Here is a 21082-nt window from a genome sequence, read left to right as displayed (position 1 = left end):
ATAGATCTTGACAGTTTAAAGAGGTGGGGCTGGGAGCAAGGACATAGAAATCAACTTCTGCCTTAATACCATTACCCACAGAGAAATACTTTCACAATGTTACCATCCAGCTTTTAGCTAGATGGGTACTTAAATATACAATGACATAGGCATTTATAACTTTAAAACTAATTACAGCAGCACTGCCTGATGCAAACGTACATCTCTGGTTCCTATGAACTGTGATCTCTTCCAAAACTGTGGGATGGAGACCACTTTATCAGTCCACAGCATGAGGAGCCAGACTGAAGACATCTACAGTCCAGCCAAGTCTAAAATTCTTTGAGTTTTTTCTTACTTGTCTAAAATGCTTTATAAAATGAAAAATGTAATTACTTGAATGATGGAAAGAACCAAAAGAGTACATAAGTTTGCTTAAATATACAATAATGAGTTTCCTTCATTGTTTTAGGGAATCACTGAAACCCAAGATTCTTACTGGAAGACTCTAATGAAGGGTAAGAATCACTCATAGAAACTATGGGAATTGACTTTAAGAAGTCATACCTTCAAGATGTGAAAGCCAACAATGCATTTCTGTTTGATCAACACCTGATGAATCATAGAAAGCCCATTACAATTTTCTAATTCATGAGCTCTCTGTTGGTTGAATTTAACTAAGGAGAGCAGGACTCGCAGTGCCAATGCCTGAGTTTCTTCACAGTCACTAAGTTCAACAACCTAAAAACAAGAGATGAATATATTTTTCTCCTAATCTGTTGAGACTAAAAATTTAACACATGTGATTACCTACATTCTTTCATATCAATTTTTTTGTATTTCTTCTCTTTTAAAAAAAACTCCCAACCCAAATAAACTAAAAAAAATTTTTTTTCACTTATTTGTTGACCTTTGGAGTTTTTTCTCTATGCATTGGGAAGATTTAAGGGATAACTTTTCACAAATCTAATTTTTAAAATTACATTTCTTGCCAGGTTCAGTGGTGCATGCCTGTAATCTCAGTGGTTCGGGAGGCTGAGGCAACAGGATCGCAAGTTCAAAGCCAGCCTCAGCAACTTATCAAGACCCTGTCTCTAAATAAAATATAAAAAGGGTTGGGGATGTGGCTCAGTGGTTAAGTGCCCCTGGATTCAATCCCTAGTACCAAAAAAATTTTTTTACACCATTACTGTAGTATGCATTCTTTTCCAAAGGCAATTTAAAATCTCATAATTTAATATTTGATTGTTCTAATTACATTTGTGGATAACAGAAAACTTCTAAAATCTTCATAAATTAGAAGAAACCTTAACCATCTGTTGCAGAAAGTTTTATGTCATCCTTAATATGAGATTTTTATCTTAGTATGGTTAGGTGTAGCTTTTTTTTGTAATTCATAAGGAACTCTTAATTAATAATAAAGAAGTAGATTCTTTTTAGACAAAACAAAAATAGTGAGTCTTACCCTAGCAAAGAGAAAAACAAAGATACCAGCTCCGCCAACCTCGTGCAGAATGCCTTGAATCGTTTTACACTCAGTAGGCTTGAGGTTTTTTAGTTGAGGAGAGTCTAGCAAGATGCTCTGGACTTCTTTTGAACTGAAGGGTCTTTGAGAGAGCTGGGTTTTCACCTGACCTTTTAGTCTGATCACTGGCTCATAGATGGTATACTGAGCAGGACAATAAGTTGTATAAACAATGGAAAGACTTTCCTGAAACACAAATATTTTCCTTTAATTACAAAACAAAGTTTAAAAGGTTAAGTCATCAGCTGGCAAATAAATATTTCAAAGTGGAAAGACACCCAGGTAGTCTTTATCTTTGTGTGTGGTTTTTTGTTTGTTTGTTTTGTTTTGCTTTTTTAATGGCTACTATACCGAATAAAGATGAACATGAGAAGCAAGGGTGCTTCCCAAAGGGAAATCACTGTCACTGAGTTGTGACTGAAAATATAAACACATTGAGATTGAGAAGGATTCCAGCTTTGGTCAGCTTAGAATAAGCTTACCATCACTACTAACAACAGCTAAGTCTTAGACCACACTCATTATATTATAAACAAAGCACTGCCCTAAGCACTTAGGAATATGGAGACCCTGGTCAAATCATTTGAAATTTTGGCTTTAGATTTGCTCATGGGCCTATAATTAATTTAAAAGTAGCTCTAAACTACATTTTTGTGTTAGAATAGAATTCCAGTCTATTAGCACAACTAAATAAAATTAAGTAGAACTTTCAATATTTCTCCCATGCATAGGGTAGTTTTGAATAGTTTCTAGCTCCCTGCCAAGTTTTTTCGAACTACTTTAAAAAGTAACGTAAGTTTTAAATGCAGAATGAACTTTGAGGTAGTCTCAGTGGCAGCAGCTGCGCAGCCCAGGCCCAGGGAAATCATGTACACTTGGTGTCTTCTCATACAAGCAGAGGGAATCCTGGGCTTTAGTCATGTATGATTCATGGCAATTTAAGTATCATTTCATCAGATACACCAACAAGTATATCTGTAAACCAGCTAAAGCACCTACACAGTCTGTTGTACATGGTTGAGATAAAATTATTACTTGAACAAATACTTGTGTGAATACCTCACTTTCCCTAAAGCAGAGGATCTCAAATCATGACCCCAACCAGCAGCAACAGCAGGGTCACCCAGGAGTTTACCAAAAAGGCATGCTCCTGGCCACACCACAGACACACTCCATCAGAAGCTCTTATCCAGGTATTCTGATAAACTTCAGTGAGTCTTCTCAGTGAGTGGACCTTGGTACTTAGACCGGTTAGCATCTCTGGCCCCCACATGATAATAGTTGACAGCCAAAACCTACTCAGGCCCACTCTGCACACACCATGTAAAAGTATTCCTTAGAGATAAGAGATTACATGCCTAATGTCAGAACTTCTGATACACTCCATAGTTATCCATTGTTTCTATTTTGCCACAGATATATATTTGACAGCATTTAAGATGTATATGTGTTTTACAAAACATCTGTACTATAATTTGCCCTTTAGTCACATGTTATAGCTTTAAAATAGAATTATTTGTGGAGGAGGGGGCTGTGGCATGAACCCAAGGCCTCCCAATAGTAGGCAAGCACTCTGCCACTGAGCTACATATAATTTTTTTATTTGAAACATACATCTCAACAATAAATAAATACATTCCCAAACAGTAGTCTGCGTCAAGTAAGAAATCTCTCTGTCTACAATTGTTCTTCTCACAAGAAACAAGAGGAAGGGCCAGGGAGGCAGCTCAGTGGCATGGCCCTTGCCTGGAGTGCACAAGACCCTGGGTTTGATTCTTAGCACCACAAGAACAAAAGCAACCCCCCATTCCAAGAAAAGAAAAAAAAAAAAACAAAACCCCACACAATAAGACAACAAGAGGAGGAACAGTTTCATGGCCAGATGTAACAGTTTTTAGTAGCTCTTCTAAGACTAAGAAATCTATTTTCTAGTTGTTATTAATGCAAAATCCCCACCAGTAGCTCCTAAACTGTATACTGGTAGAACAAAACATTAGAATAATGTAAAAAAAAAAACAAAAAAAAAAACAAGAGTATCATATTAGCAATACTTTGAAGGCAATATTGTTAGTTTCTACTAATATTAAAAAATCAGTTATCAAAAACCTGATACATGTAATTAAAACTAATATTATAAATGAACATTAGTATTTATTTTTTAAGAATGAAAAGGAAATATAATGAGCAATATTATAAAAAGTATATAAGGCTTATATTTTCACTGTATCACAAACATTTTTCCTGAATTTTTACTAGGTATAAACTGATAAAATTATTACAGAAATATAATTCCAAGGAAAAATAGATATAAATTTAAAACCTGAAATTATGACAGAGTGACAAAGTGTTTTGAGTATTTTTTTCAGGAAAAAAATAAAATATTGTAAGAAATACTGTAAGAAAATATTAAGGTACAAAATGAAAAATTAGAAATCTAATGCATGGGAAGTATATATTTCAATAAATATACCTATATAAAGTTTACTCTAAAGTTTAAATTTCTAAAATTAAACTTACAATTAGGAGACCAACATCCACATCTTTTTTATTCATAAAAAGTTCTCTGATTTGTTCACATCGCAAAATTTCTTTATTAATATACTTGGAGCAGTCATTCACGGGCTTGCCGTATTTACACGGCATTATGGATGTATAATTGGGTCCACAGGCGTATAAATAAAAGGCTTCTTGTGAACCAATCTTCGCTCCTGAGTAGCAGAGAAATACAGTCAGTTACTTAGAAACTGAAGCAGAATCTGTCACGGAGGACAAGAGGGCCAGAGTTCTTTTTGCCAGATTCCATCAACTATTCACTACATCTATCTATATGCTCCTTCAATCAGAAAACAAGCTTTTGGTTTTGTTTTGCTTGTTGTTTTTAATAAATGGAAACTATATCTTGGTAAATTCCATTTTAAAATAAACTTGAATTGATGTCTTTATTCTTTCCCATATTTCAATAAGCACTATCTGAATACTACTATATGCCAGGTTTAATGACATATTTTTTAAATTGTATCTCCTCCCTCCCCGAAAATTTAGTATTGACAGGACACACTAAAATTATAAATAAAAGAGACAACCATTCTACATTTACTAGTCCTGATACTACATTTTTCAGGACTGTAAAATGATTCTGATTTAATGTTTGGAGTGGGATAGAGAGAGATGCACTTAATGTGTATTTCAGTCGTAAGATAGATCCACATTAGAAAAGGTTTAAATTCTTCAAAAGTAAATCATAGGATCTTGGGAATACACTACTTATTAAACACAGGTGAAGGAACAGAGATCTATATTTTAGCTGGGTTAATGTACTTAGTTTAACATTTGTTAAATGAAAGAAAATTTTGGAAATGCTTCCAAGGGGAAAATATACCATTGAAGAGGAGCAAATTTCCCAGGTCCCATTTTCCAGACAACTGCAAAACCTCTTCTTGAGATGATAAGCCATGGCCAATCATGCAAAATGTTTTATTGCTATCTGATGACAAACTTGTTTTTCTTGGAAGCATAAAGTCCAAAGTGACATCAGGCTTCCTGCATTGAAAACAAAGTCAAGTCAGTGATTTCAGGGAGTACTAGAACTAAGCATTTTAAAGTATGACTGTTTAGTGATGGGACATTCTTTTTTTTTTTAATTTTTTTATTGTTGGTTGTTCAAAACATTACATAGTTCTTGATATATCATATTTCACATTTTGATTCAAGTGGGTTATGAACTCCCATTTTTACCCCGTATACAAATTGCAGAATCACATCAGTTACACATCCATTGATTTACATATTGCCATACTAGTGTCTGTTGTGTTCTGCTGCCTTTCCTATCCTCTACTATCCCCCCTCCCCTCCCCTCCCCTCCCCTCTTCTCTCTCTATCCCCTCTACTGTCATTCATTTCTCCCCCTTGTATTATTTTCCCCTTTCGATGGGACATTCTTGAATACTGCTTCTTGGCTCAGTATACATGGTTGGTGATGGGAAGAGAGGATGCTGGTTCTGCTTTGGGTCAGAAGTGCTGCCCATCCACATGCCACAGAAAGGCAGACAAAGGAAAGGTGACTGAAGAGTCTACAATAGGTCACGGGAGTGTGACCAGCCAGCCATTCACTCCAAGTTTTTGTCATTGTTGGACTTCTGCATATGTGCCTTCCTGGTTTACAGAAACAAACCAACCATCCCTCTCCTAATTTTACCAAGAAGACTACTATTTTGGTAAACAATTCCTAAAATTTCATATCCTCTAAAAGGACTCGAAGACTAAGCAGAAATAGAATGTCACTTCACCAAAATTTGCTCTGTCTCACCACTGAAATGCCAAGGCTATCCACATTTTTTTTTTAAATGCTTAGGATTATAGAACTTTGGACTAGTCTTTTTTCTCCACGGATAAAGGTTACAGGGATGCTTATGAAGGACAGGAAAAGCAAGACTTTCCTCATAGACAGGAAGGGAAGCTAGGAGGACTTCTTCATCTAGTGAAATTGATGAGTGTCAAACTCTACCCCTACTTTAGGCATGTCTTAAATTCATGTTAAGATAATGAAGGTAAACTATTAAGACAAAGTCTAGATAAAATTTGTGAATAAGATGAAGACTTAGAATAAACTAACATGGTTAGGTCCTTTTAAGAAATTCAACTTTGTGTATATTTATTTAAAATTTTCCTTTTGTTTTCATGTTTCATATTTCACAAACAAAATTGACTATTTTAATAGGCTGAGACTAGACAATCCTTGGTACAAAAAAATGACTGTAACTAAAACACTACTGCCACCTGGTGACAGTATGATAATATAATTTTTAAGGGTGAATGAAAACCTACTGCAAGATGAATGCAAAAGAAATTCAATAACTATCTATTATGCCATATATTTCTACCATATTTATGTGTTGTTCATCAAATCACAACTTATATGAAATATTAATAAGTCATTTTTAAGAAGTTATTACTAAGAAGTTATTCTTTGTATCCTGCTACTTTGCTGAATTTTAATCTATAGCTCAGAAAGTGACAAAAGCACTGAATATGAGAATATTTTTGTCCTTGTTCACATGCTCACTGCTCTGCTAATTAAGTCATTAACTTGTACCAAATGACAAAAAATGTCTTCAAAGGAATGTAGAAATAAACGGGAGGACAAAGAAAATGATATGTGAATCAAGTGATCATACTAATTTCAGAACTGTCTGTGATGACAACCTAATCTCTCACTCTAAATGTGTCTATTTTACTTAGTTTTCATATCAGTCAGGTGACCTGATTCAGAAAATGGCTGCAGAGCTTTACAATACAGGGCTTGAAAGCATGGGCTCCAGTTAGGGTCAGGGCTTGGGTTCGAATCTCAGCTCTGCTCCTTGCCTATGCCATGACTTTGGACAGCTACCTTACCCTGTTCTGGGTTTCAGTTGACTCAGGTAAAACAGAGTAAATACACCAACTTCATAGTGTTTGGGGAGAATGACACTCTATGTAAAGTGCTTAATACAATGGCTGGCCCTTGTCAGGAGTTCCAGAAATAAGAGAGTCCAAGAGGGGAAAGAGGCATCCACTCACAGCCCCACCTCCAACTCCAACTAATCTGACTCAATGTTCTGCAAACAAGTTTACTGATTGCTACAGCTACCATTTCAGGGTTAGGCAGGTGTGAAGACTGAGAACTTTCCAGACAGCATTTATTTGGAATATGGACATTAGGCTTTAATTAGTTATTTTCTTAACTTAATAAAACAAAGCTGAATTCTTAATTTAACTGCCAAACCTGTTCTTCCCTATGGCAGGCACTGTGGACCAGCTACCCCAGAGCCATTCATAAGCCCCTTCTCCCTGCCTTCCTCCATCATTGAAGCCTGACAGCTAAAAGCAATCAATTCCTGCAGCCTCCTATAGCAATGGCAGGCACACAGCAATTGCTCAATAAATGTGATGAATGGATGAACAGGTTGATTTGTGCTAAAGATGCATGCTGTTTCTGTGGTCTAGCCTGCTCTGGGCATTAGAAGATGCGTGTAAGCACCTAGCTAAAGGACACACTGTAGAATGGTCTGTGGGCTCAGCTCCAGACTTGGCAGCTTGGCAGTCAGTATACCCTCTCAAATATCTTTACCATGTCCCTTCATTATTTAATTTAGTCTCTTCCAGCCATTTTTCTTACAGTCATTATAATTTCATTTACATTTTTCTCTATTCATTGTAATTTCTTTTAGGAGCCTAATTTAATTTAGGTATAAGCTTTATTAGCCAATTTGTTTAAATAATTCCTTGTGAATTTTTTTACAACATGGGTTTGAGGATTAAAATTATAGTTTATTCTTTGATCTAATATTTATTGTACATAAATATCTAAATGTCCAGGTTTTCTGCATTCTACCCAAACACAAATACAATCATCCATCAGTATCCATAGGGGGCTGCCCCCCATCCCAGGACCTCTGCAGATCAAAATCTGAGGATGCTCAAGTCTCTCATACAAAATGGCATATTTGCATATAACCCATATCCTCCTGTATACTTTAAGTCGTTTCTAGATTATTTATCAAAGCTAATACAACATAGATGCTTTGTAAATAACTGTTATACTGAATTGTGTAGAGAATAATAAGAAAAAGACCCTGTATATATTCACTATAAACACAACTTTTTCTTGAATATTTTTAGTCTGAGGTTGGTTGAATCTGTAGGTGCAGAACCCATGCATACAGCAGACCCACTGTGTTAAGCCTTAATAGTTAATTCTATGGCAGATTTATTTTGTATGAAAGGGATAAGTAGAAAAAAACAACTCTAATACAATTTTTATGTTAATATATAGTAAATTTTACCTTCAGTTTTCGGAACTCTTTCTAGAGTTATAATAGACTAATTGAAATTATAACTGAGATTAATATGTATTCTTAAAAAACGCTTCATACCTCTGTCCAGAGACCCATGTGGAGATTTTCCCATGTACATTCTTTTTCCCTTGAGGCTGCTGGAGGTAGGTGAGTACTAAATGCTGCCATTTGCTTGGGAGGAAAATATTTTCCTGTGATTCAACCTGTGCTAGTAAAACAGCTTTCATATCATCATTTGAATCCATGCATACACTACAGAAAAAAGGGAAGAAAACATATTGGCTGAAAAACATGAAAATTCTGGCCTTATTATTTAATACATGCATAAGAACTACAATTCTAAATATTTAAGTGAGGTTAAAAATCAGTTATATTTTTAAATAAAATAACTTGAAAAGTCAGTAGGTCTTTGTCTTACAACCAAAAATATCAGTTTTTTTATTATGTTATTACCTCAATTCGTGAGCTAAGATAGGTTAGCGTCATTGGCTGATGTTAATTTAGGGCAATAATTTCCAGAAATCAGTTTGTAAACAAATATTATTTCTATGTACATAGTCATTGTCTTTGTTAGAAATGACAATGTAATATTTGGTTCACATTTATTTTAATAAATGTCCAAATGTCTGAACATATTGGAGGTCTAATCTACTTTGAGAGTAGATTCACTTGACTGAAAAAGTGAAGAACTAATGCATACAAGATACCTAGAAACCTTTCTAACATTATAAAATACATATTCTGAAGTAACGAATTGGTTTGTTTGGTTTTGGGTCTTATTTCACATTATTGGCTCTCATATTAAATATCTAAATTATTTAAATGCACATCTATTCATTAGGGGTTAAGGATAATCGATACCGAAAGATAAAAGTGCCATTGTGCGCATCAGCCCACACTTGGATCATCAACGCTTTGGATCCCAGGGAAATTAAATGGATGCAGCCTTCTTCGATGAGTCTTTCACCAGGATTTGTATACTCTGCACCTTCTGGTTTTTCGCTCTCTATGAGAAAAACATGTTAGAATGGTCAGTAAAGAATATGATGTATGGTGGTTCATTTGTAGCAGAATATTTACCTGAAATGTCGGAACTTCACCTGTTCCAAACAACAATATTTCCAAAGTTTAGATATTAACTCCAAAAGAGCATAATACACACCAACAGTTATCGAGCGCTTTACAAGTTACTACGTTTTAAAGTCTATGATGACTGAGAGCAGTCGTGAGCATGACTGCTGGGCTGCCACCTCAGTGACTTACTACCATCTCTACCAAGCTGCCTTTATCGTTGGACTGGGCACTTAACATTGACCCTGGTCCAGAGAGCACACAACATTGTCACATACTCACACTACCAAATTCACTCCACAACTGTCATAAAAATTGATCATATTAAAACTCCTTTAAAAAAATTATATTGTTTGAAAATAATATTAGATTCCCTGGTGAGTGATCTTTGAATGTAACTGCTAAGAGATTTTGAAACTTTACATTATAGTTTCTTTAAGTCAAAGAGGTAAGTGCTTACAGCTAAGCACTATCTGGTTATTGATTCCAACTTCTCTCTCTCACCACTTGAACCCTGCACTACGTGAATATATATGATGAACTACTTATTACTATGATGCCTGTGACTTCATGTAAAGCTACGTTAAGATCTACCAAAATGCACATCCAAAGGCTTATTAGACTTCTACAGAATATGAACATTACTAATTATTGTTAAACTGCATAAATATTAATTGTCAACAGGTATAATTACCACCAATTTTTAAGAATACTCTTCTGAGCATAGTGACAACAGTCCTAAAGAGGAAGAGTTAGTCAATAGTTATTTTGAGGATCAGTGCCCAAAATATGATAGATATAGAGAACTCATATCTGTTTTAACATTTAAAAAAACATTTCTATCTAAAATCTGAACCTGAACAAATAAACGAACAAAACAAATACCAGTGTGTACCTAGGAATTAGGGAGCAGGAATATAGCAAATATTTCTTGACCTAATGCTCATAAAAATCTTAGGAGATGAATATTATTATCCCTACATTGGGGGTGACAGAATTGAGAGGTTAAATAACCTCCTCAAATGTATACAGTTCAATGTCAGAATAGGTGATATCACTGCAATATGTTTTTCATTTCTCTTCAAAAATTTTTATATATGTCTGCTATTTTTAGATTTTTTTTAGTATTTATGCACAATAACCTTTCTAAAATGTTTCCTAATACATCTTTAAATTTTTTTAAATTTATTTTTTAGTTATAGTTGAACACAATACCTTTATTTCACTTATTTATTTTTATGTGTTGCTGAGGATCAAACCCAGGGTCTCACACGGGTGAGGCGAGCGCTCCACCGCTGAACCCCAGCCCCAGCCCCAGCCCCATATCTTTTAAATTTAAACTCAAAAATTTTTTGGATCTTTACTTTTTTCAGTTGTGTACAATTATTCATTTTATTAAGACCTTGCTCACATTGGGAATGCCCCACTACAACATTAGAAATCAATCTGCTTTCAGCAGAGCAGTGATGTTTAAGTTTGAGAATTAAACACAGATGGGCCTGGTCCCATTCCACCACTTTCCAGCTATGTGACTTGATCATGTTGCTTAGCCTCAGCTACAGGTATGGAGAGTGTGAGCGCTCTCCTTACTGACTTGCAGTCAGGGTTAAAAATGAACACAGGGAGAGTTGGGCAAAGCGGCACACAAACCAAAAGGGCACAAGGCATGTTAAACATCAGTAGCAGCAGTGGTGGAAGCAGCAACAATGCCGTGACAGGCAGTACCCTTTCAGTGCTATCACTCTCAGGAGGCACACTTCGTCCACAGAAGATACTACAACTACCTGAAACAAATTATTTGACGAGTTTTTTATTTTAAAGTTTAGCCTCTAAGGCTAACCCAGAAAAGCATACAACTGCTATGCTGTTAGTAACATGGAAAACATTTATGAAAAGTGGATTCCAATGGTGGAAATTAGATGGTACTTGCCACTGCTTCAATCTTGACTGTGTCATTAGGAATTTTCCTTTCCATGTACAGATCAGTGGAGACCAGACACTGGGTGGGGGCTTATGTTCTAAAATAGAGTCTTCAAGGGGTGGGTAAGACTTCTAGGATGAATAGTTAGTGATGTCTATACATATAAAATACATATACATGTACATATAAAATCCTCAACTTCTGTGTCATTCAATTATTATATTTATTATTATATTAATTCCATGGGCCTTAAGAATTATCCTACTTACTTTATTTCCCTCCACCAAACACTGCTTTTTTTAAAAAAATATTTTTTAGTTGTCAATGGACCTTTATTTTGTTTATTTATATGTGGTGACGAGGCTGAGAATCAAACCTCACACATGCTAGGCAAGCACTCTGCCGCTGAGCCACAATTTTTGCCCTGATTATACGAGAAAGAAGATACAGTTACAAGGCACCATAACAATTCCTCAGTTATAGAAAGGGCTGAAATGAATCATATTCTTACTTTGGGGAATGAATGATTCATGTAAACTCCTGTGACAGGAACTAAGAGAAGGCCACTGAGGTCAGGCATGACACCAGAAAGAAAACTTGAAACAAAGGGAAAGAAAGTGGACTAGGGCTGCCTGATAGGGGCTGGAACCAGATGCCAGACAAAAGTGGCTCTAGGGCTGCAGCTTTTCCTATCCTAACATCAGGAGCTACCCTATCCAGAAACAGGACCCAAAAAGAGGCAGGGAATGGGGCTGATGACCCCATCAGCATCCCACCTGTCCCCCTACCCCCAGGACAAAAAGTACAGAAGGAACCAAATTTCAAGGCTATCTGGAACTCAGACTTTGGTAAATCAGGCCCTCTAAGGTGAAGAACATTAAGAACAAGTTAGAACACTACTGTATATCTTAACTCTTGACTAAAATTGCCCTCTGAAAAACCTTGGTGTACAAATGATAATCATGTCATCATACCTGCTCCATCAAAACTGCTGTCTTGTACAATCAAGGATTTGTTTCTTTTCTTTATCTTCTTTCCTTCCTCTGTGGCACTCTCAGATTCATGGATACACTCCACATTAAACCACAATGAGATACTGAAACCTTCTGACAGGTGTGGCCAGCAGTTCTGCCCCAGCAACGGCAAGTGGATTGGGGCTATGTGCCAAGAGGAAAGCAGCCGATGGGGGAAATTTCCTCTGTCAACCTCTTTCTTGGACCGTGAAACTCGTGCTCTTCGCAGTAAGCCTATGGCCTTGCTGTTTAGGATCCCGGGACACTTTGGTGGTGAGACCCCATTGCTTAAGCTTGGGGTATGCAGCAATGGAAAGGTCAGATACTGTGACGGGCTCATAGTAACATCACTTTCCACAATTTTCAGAAGACCCAGAAGAAGAATTTCCTAGAGAAAAAAACGAATGAAACTTTATAATCATGTAACCAAGTACATAATTATTTTGAAATTCAGGTTATTAGTGAAAATATAAACAAAACCACATACATCAGTATTTCTATTTCAATACCTTCTTATCTAGCATATCTTTAAAATTTTTATTTTTGTACAGTTAAAATGAAATATCAAACATACTTTATTCTTAAAAGTTGTAATCTCTTGTGGTTAATTTAGTTTAAATTTAGATATTTTTATGGTACAACCTAATATTTATGAGTTGGTTTTAAGCATTATAGGCTAAATATGATGATTATATCAGTAATTTCTAAAAAAAAAAAAAAAAAAAAAAAGCATTCATTTTCCTGTACACTGTGGTTCTTCTCAATTACTTTAAAATGAGTGATGTAATCAAAGACCTTAAAAATTCTCCAGATTTCTGAATGATACTACAACGTGACTGACTTCATAAAACTGAATGCTCAATTACTTTCTAATTTATTTCATATGCTTTTTTCCTAGTCAAATAAATTTTCTTTCATGTGTGTTTGGCAAACTGAAATAAGGTTTTAAGATTGATTCATAATTACATGTTTTTTGGTTGATCTGAAATATTAAGAGAGAGGAAATGAACACTTAATTAAAGGGAAGAAGAATAATTAAGAAGAGAAAGAGGTAAAAAAGTAGACGAGATTGGCCTAGTGGCATGCCCAAGTCACACATAAAAGGACATCTGATGCTGATTGGTATCAGGGAGTGAGCTTGCAAGTACTACAAGCCTTCCATAAATACACAGCCAGCTCTCCATAGTTCCTTGGAGGCCACAGGACTGGTGCAGAAGGTGAAGTGGGGGTGAGTTTGGCAAGGGATAGGATCCCAACCTTGCTTTACACAAAGCAGCCTCAATGTTTTCTGTTTTATTTACAAACATTTCTAGTCGAGATTTCATCATAAAAATGGGTTCACCTTGGCTCAGGATGTGGTCAGTGGTACAGTGCTTGCCTAGCATGCGAGAGGCTCTGGGTTTCATCCCCAGCATCACACACCCACACCCACACCCACACCCACCCACCCCCACACACACACACACACACAGGTTTCCCAACAACTAAAAGCCACTGGGCTATCCTACTGGAAAAGAAAATAAGGAAGATAACTGAGAAGTGGATAATCTTGTTTTTAGAAAAGAATGATCTCAAAGATAGTTGTAATTACAATTAAATTGTTTTAGTAATTAAAATTAGCATTTTTCAAGCACAAAGGTTAGGGACAAAGTATGTTAAAGGGACTATAATTTGGTTAGTCAAAATCAAAGTGAATATTGACTTGGTTAAAATATATGCAAACAATAAAATAATTGGGTACTTCATACATGACACCATGAAATTGACTATATAACAATTGCCACATCAAAAGAAAGAGCTTAGTGATTTCCAACTAAATACATTCTATTAATATTAGTGAAAAATGTAAAAATCATAGCATATTTACTGTACAAGGAGATTTCTCCAGAAATATCCTCAAAAGAAGGGTTAGTTCTTCTGAACATGTTCTTGTGCTCATCAAAGACACCAGGAGATCCACCAGTACTCTCTGGCATGCTAAACATAAAACAGCCAGTACACATTTAATTAAAGAAAACAAATAAGCATCTTGCATGGATTATGAACAATTTAGTAATCACAAAATTTGCTGAACAAATAGCAAGGTAACTAAATGCAACTCAACCAACAAAACACTTTTCTTAAAAGATTGGCTAGCTATAAGTAAACTGAAGGCATTCTTTAAATCAATAGAGTATCTGTTAGATATGTTGACATTCCCCTTACCATAAAATGGTCTGTTACCTTCTCATTTTGAAATTTTTAAGTTATAGCTATTACTATAATTAATATTATAGTATATTACTTACATGGAAAATTAAATGACAGAATTAAGTAAAAATAGTAAAAATTATACAAATACTTAAATATCACAAACTAGTTTAAATAGTTTATTTTACTAAGGAGTTTAGCATAAAATACAAACAGTGGCACTAAATTCATAGAATTCTTTAGAGTAAAATATCTTCTTAGTCTTTATAGAGCACATTTTAGTGTTCAATGGTTATTTTTACATGCATTATCTCAGCTGATCCTTACCAAAACCAAAAACATATGAATCAATTATTATTACCACCTCAGAAATGACAAAAATAAGACTGATATAAAACCTGAGGTGTATCTTAAAAGAATGGTAGTTTTGAAAGACCTGAAGATCAGAGAACTGAAGCTAGGTTTAAGCCACCCAGTCTACAAAGGCAGTGAGCTGATGCAACAGTGTCACAGAGGGCACACCTGGGAAGACAATTTGCAATGACACCACAAATTAGAGTGGACTTTACGCTCCAAGTAACATGAACCCTATAAGGATTTTAGAGTAGGAAAGTAATTATGAGCAGAATAAAATGTTAGATTTTTTTTTTCCATTTCAAATGAGGATTACTTCTGTAAAACCACTGAAAACTCAAAGCACTAAAGTATAAAGTTACCAAAAGGAAGAAATCTATAACAACAAAAAGAAAACTAAAAGCAGCGAGGATGGTTGTGTGCATTGGGGACATGTCAGGTGAAAAAAAGCCAAAAACTTTTTTTTTTTTTTTTTTTTTGGTACTTGGTATTGAACCCAGGGGTGCTTAACCACTGAGCCACATCACCAGCCCTTTTTATTTTTTATTTTGAGACAGGGTCTCACTAAGTTGCTTAGGGCCTCACTACATTGCTGAGGCTGGCCTTGAATTTGTGATCCTCCTGGCCTCTACCTCTCAAGTCACTGGGATTACAAACTTGCACCACCATGCCCAGAAGAAGTAAAGGGATAAAAGAGAAAGCTGTATCCAACTTCTTTTGAATTACAAAGGGACTTAGAGCAGCGCAGGGTTCATCTGTTGGTCTAAAGTCAGGAGAGGGAATGAGAATGCTGCTGAAATGATCATATGGTTCTTATCTTTAAGTCTATTGATGTGGTGAATAACATTTATTGATTTCCGTATATTGAACCAGCTTTGCATTCCAGGGATGAATCCTACTTGATCATGGTGCACAATTTTTTTGATATGTTTTTGTATCCGATTCGCCAGAATTTTATTGAGGATTTTTAACCATATGATCATCTTGATAGATGCAGAAAAAGCATTCGACAAAGTACAGCATCCCTTTATGTTCAAAACTCTAGAAAAACTAGGGATAACAGGAACATACTTCAATATTGTAAAAGCTATCTATGCTAAGCCTCAGGCTAGCATCATTCTGAATGGAGAAAAATTGAAGGCATTCCCTCTAAAATCTGGAACAAGACAGGGATGCCCTCTCTCACCACTTCTGTTCAACATAGTTCTCGAAACACTGGCCAGAGCAATTAGACAGACGAAAGAAATTAAAGGCATAAAAATAGGAAAAGAAGAACTTAAATTATCACTATTTGCAGGTGACATGATTCTATACCTAGCAGACCCAAAAGGCTCTACAAAGAAACTATTAGAGCTAATAAATGAATTCAGCAAAGTGGCAGGATATAAAATCAACACGCATAAATCAAAGGCATTCCTGTATATCAGAGACAAATCCTCTGAAATGGAAATGAGGACAACCACTCCATTCACAATATCCTCAAAAAAAATAAAATACTTGGGAATCAACCTCACAAAAGAGGTGAAAGACTTATACAATGAAAACTACAGAACCCTAAAGAGAGAAATAGAAGAAGATCTTAGAAGATGGAAAAATATACCCTGTTCATGGATAGGCAGAACATCATCAAAATGGCGATATTACCAAAAGTTCTCTATAGGTTTAATGCAATGCCAATCAAAATCCCAACGGCATTTCTTGTAGAAATAGATAAAGCAATCATGAAATTCATATGGAAAAATAAAAGACCCAGAATAGCAAAAACAACTCTAAGCAGGAAGTGTGAATCAGGTGGTATAGTGATACCAGACTTCAAACTATACTACAGAGCAATAGTAACAAAAACAGCATGGTACTGGTACCAAAACAGGCGGGTGGACCAATGGTACAGAATAGAGGACACAGAAACCAATCCACAATATTACAACTATCTTATATTTGATAAAGGGGCTAAAAGCGTGCAATGGAGGAAGGATAGCATCTTCAACAAATGGTGCTGGGAAAATTGGAAATCCATATGCAACAAAATGAAACTGAATCCCTTTCTCTCGCCATGCACAAAAGTGAATTCAAAATGGATCAAGGAGCTTGATATCAAATCAGAGACATGGCGTCTGATAGAAGAAAAAGTTGGCTACGATCTACATACTGTGGGGTCGGGCTCCAAATTCCTTAATAGGACACCCATAACACAAGAGTTAATAACTAGAATCAACAAATGGGACTTACTCAAACTAAAAAGTTTTTTCTCAGCAAAAGAAACAATAAGAGAGGTAAATAGGGAGCCTAAATCCTGGGAACAAATCTTTACTCCTCACACTTCAGATAGAGCCCTAATATCCAGAGTATACAAAGAACTCAAAAAATTAAACAATAAGAAAACAAATAACCCAATCAACAAATGGGCCAAGGACCTGAACAGACACTTCTCAGAGGAGGACATACAATCAATCAACAAGTACATGAAAAAATGCTCACCATCTCTAGCAGTCAGAGAAATGCAAATCAAAACCACCCTAAGATACCATCTCACTCCAGTAAGATTGGCAGCCATTATGAAGTCAAACAACAAGTGCTGGCAAGGATGTGGGGAAAAGGGTACTCTTGTACATTGCTGGTGGGACTGCAAATTGGTGCAGCCAATTTGGAAAGCAGTATGGAGATTTCTTGGAAAGCTGGGAATGGAACCACCATTTGACCCAGCTATTGCCCTTCTTGGTCTATTCCCTAAAGACCTAAAAAGAGCATGCTACAGGGACACTGCTACATCGATGTTCATAGCAGCACAATTCACAATAGCAAGACTGTGGAACCAACCTAGATGCCCTTCAATAGACGAATGGATTAAAAAAATGTGGCATTTATACACAATGGAGTATTACTCTGCATTAAAAAATGACAAAATCATAGAATTTGCAGGGAAATGGATGGCATTAGAGAAGATTATGCTAAGTGAAGCTAGCCAATCCCTAAAAAACAAATGCCAAATGTCTTCTTTGATATAAGGAGAGTAACTAAGAACAGAGTAGGGTCGAAGAGCATGAGAAGAAGATTAACATAAAACAGGGATGAGAGGTGGGAGGGAAAGGGAGAGAGAAGGGAAATTGCATGGAAATGGAAGGAGACCCTCAGGGTTATACAAAATTACATACAAGAGGAAGTGAGGGGAAAGGGGAAAAAAGGGGGGGGGAGAAATGAATTACAGTAGATGGGGTAGACAGAGAAGAGGGGAGGGGAGGGGAGGAGAGGGGGGATAGTAGAGGATAGGAAAGGCAGCAGAACACAACAGACACTAGTATGGCAATATGTAAATCAGTGGATGTGTAACCGATGTGATTCTGCAATCTGTATACGGGGTAAAAATGGGATTTCATAACCCACTTGAATCAAAATGTGAAATATGATATATCAAGAACTATGTAATGTTTTGAACAACCAACAATAAAAATTATTAAAAAAAAAAGAGAGAATGCTGCTGAAACACAGAAATGAATGAAATGTCTCTTGGTGACCTTCACCTTTCTTCCTATTTCTGATTACAGAGAGCAGATAGCTCAGTTCTCAGTTTTAGGCTAAAAACCTAAGGATTCTTTTCTAAAGAAATGAAATGGATTACCAAGTGAAAGCTCAGAAGTGCAGTGGAATGTCAACATCATGGCTACTGAGCATACTGGTCAAATTGCCTAACCAGCTCACCAGGCTGTGCACTCTGGTGAAGCTGTCCTGCCTGGATGAAGAAAGATGCTCCTCACAGGCCAAGCTCTGTGTGCAGTGGACCCATTTTCATGATGTACGCAAAGTGCCCCGTGGGGTAACTGTGGCCCTAATGGCTCCCCAAAGTAAAGCTCTCCTCCTTAGGGCATCTCCTCCTTAGGACATCCACCCAGAACTCTTCAACAGACATCCATGCAGAGAAGAGGCCAAAAAGGAAGACAAATAATTTTACAACACTAGAGGAAATCCCCAACAATTTTTTAAATATAAATAGGCAAAACAGGTTCACAAAATATTTCGGAATCAGAAATCTAAAAGAATAATCCCAAGATGTAAAAAGTGAATAATCAATAAACTGATTCTAGAAGGAAAAATAGTAATTTAGGGGTTTTAAGAAATCATCTTAAAATGTTAATATCCAGATATATATATATATATATATATATATATATATATATATATATATATATATATATATTCTATCCTCATATGAAAAAGAAATAGCCAGAAAATGATCAAACAAAAAGAGCGCTTAAATATTAAATAGAGGACTGGTGTTGTGGCTCAGTGATAACAGCGCTGCCTAGCATGTTTGAGGCCCTAAGTTTGATTCTCAGTACCACATAAAGATAAATAAATAAAGGTATCCTGTCCATCTACAACTAAAAAAAAAATTAAAAATATAAAATAGATAGTTGCCCAAATTAAAAACTGAATAAAAGATTGAAACAGAATTGAAAAATATCTTCCAAAATATAGCAAAAAAAGAGAGAAGTGGATACTATGAGAGAAAAGACAAGACACATGCAGGGTACATCCAAAAGACTCAAGATTACAATTAGAATGCAAGAAAACAAAAAGCAGAGAATACAGAAAGAAGAAAATTATTTTAATAAGTATTAAATCTTTATGACCTCGGATTGGATCTTCCTAGATTTGACACCAAAACAACAAAGCAAGGAGATTTGAGAATTAATTGTAATATGGCATATCCTGGGTAAGATCTCTGAACAGGAAAACGATATTAGGCAAAAACTTAGGAAATCTGAATAAACTAACATAGTTAATAACATATCAACATAGCTTCATTAATTGTAACAGACACCATACTAATGTTAGATGGTAGCAGGGGACTCTGACAGAGAGGAGTGCAATACAGAGTATAATAATACACCCATACACGACATAAGTAAATGGAGGAGAAAAATAAAGCTCTTCTTTACAGTATAATCCCAACTAATAAATGTCGAAAGAATGACAGGAATAGAAAATCACTATTTGGCCAACACCCAGTCTTAGCTGTTTCTATGAATGATTATCAATAGATGCTAAAATTTGTGGGTTAAGGTATGAGGAAAAATAGGATATTTACATATTTTAAGCTACAACCCCAAAAGATATTTATTAATTGTAAGGGAAAAATAGTAACTATACAATGGAGAAACCTGGCAGACAGCATCTACAGTGATTAAAGTTAATGTCACTAGTAATAAGCTATAGACACCATGAACCCCTTGATATAATGCCCTCAGAAGGACTCAACATTACTGCCAAGTATTTCTGCCAAAACTGTATAATCTGAATTTAGTCAGAAGGAAACATTGTGCAAACCCAAATTATTGTTTTATATTAGCTTTTATACTCCAACTAAAATTTAGGTTTATTGTGGCTAAGCATCATATTATATATCATTATTAGTTTTTCAAATGTCTGAGATAGCACTAATTAGAGAATAGACAATATGAGATAAGGGAGTAGCAGAACATTTGTGCCAGATTACCATCCCCGCAACACTACCCAACAATTTACTTAATCCTTCCAAATCTAGATTTTCATCCCTATACATTAAGTATGTCTATTTAATTGAGGAAGACAGAGGGACAAATGGGATGATGTATATAAAGGTACTTTTGAAATCAGGGCATAATGCCAATGGATGCTGTGATGATCAACTCTTCACACAAGAACAAAACAATTTCAAAGCTATTTTTTAAAAACAGTTTTAACTCACCTTGAAAATCAGAATCAGCTTGTGTTAAAATACTCAAGAATCCTCCTAAAAGATTTTTCACAGTTCCCTGAAGATTATAAAATGAAACATAAGAAATTAAATGTTTTACCAAATGGAAACAGAAAAACTTCAACAAAGTAATAAATTATTTAATAGGAATCTTGTGAGTGTGTGTGTGGGCATGTGCACGCATTTAAATGACTGGAAAAATGCTCTAGGTAGGATTAATTATGCATTTATTTTCCATACTATCTTGATTTTTAAAAATATTTTAAAGCAATGAACATACTTTACAATTAAATGCAATTTTAAAAAAAGTTATCAATTTTCAGAAAGATAAAAGGGATTCATTACTGGTCAGCCAATGACAATATTAACTTTGTATGCTACTTTAGAGAAATATAGAATCAGAAGATTTTAGAATGTTAGACAAGACATTCAAGGTCAAAACACAAGTATTAGGGGTTGGGG

The 21082-nt window shown here is 35.5% G+C and overlaps 1 protein-coding gene across 6 annotated transcripts in view; it reads right to left on the bottom strand.

Moving 5' to 3' along the window:
* Lyst (lysosomal trafficking regulator) overlaps positions 1-21082 on the bottom strand; it is a 161463-nt gene that overhangs the window by 96114 nt on the left and 44267 nt on the right. For all 6 annotated transcript variants that reach the window (XM_046432009.2, XM_046432008.2, XM_046432010.2 and 3 more), the window contains 9 exons: positions 20612-20678; positions 14210-14319; positions 12304-12730; positions 9199-9343; positions 8416-8589; positions 4884-5044; positions 4022-4212; positions 1445-1690; positions 547-720 (listed from right to left, as the gene is read on the bottom strand). In XM_046432009.2, the coding sequence (XP_046287965.1) occupies positions 547-720; positions 1445-1690; positions 4022-4212; positions 4884-5044; positions 8416-8589; positions 9199-9343; positions 12304-12730; positions 14210-14319; positions 20612-20678 (1695 nt within the window). The remainder of the gene's footprint in view (positions 1-546; positions 721-1444; positions 1691-4021; positions 4213-4883; positions 5045-8415; positions 8590-9198; positions 9344-12303; positions 12731-14209; positions 14320-20611; positions 20679-21082) is intronic.

Source organism: Marmota monax, unplaced genomic scaffold (genome assembly GCF_021218885.2).
Source record: "Marmota monax isolate L192 unplaced genomic scaffold, Marmota_monax_Labrador192_F-V1.1 WCK01_AAM20220418_F8-fsc00071, whole genome shotgun sequence".
NCBI lineage: Eukaryota > Metazoa > Chordata > Mammalia > Rodentia > Sciuridae > Marmota > Marmota monax.
The sequence above is the reverse complement of the archived record's forward strand: the minus strand, read 5'-3'. Positions and strand labels throughout refer to the sequence as shown.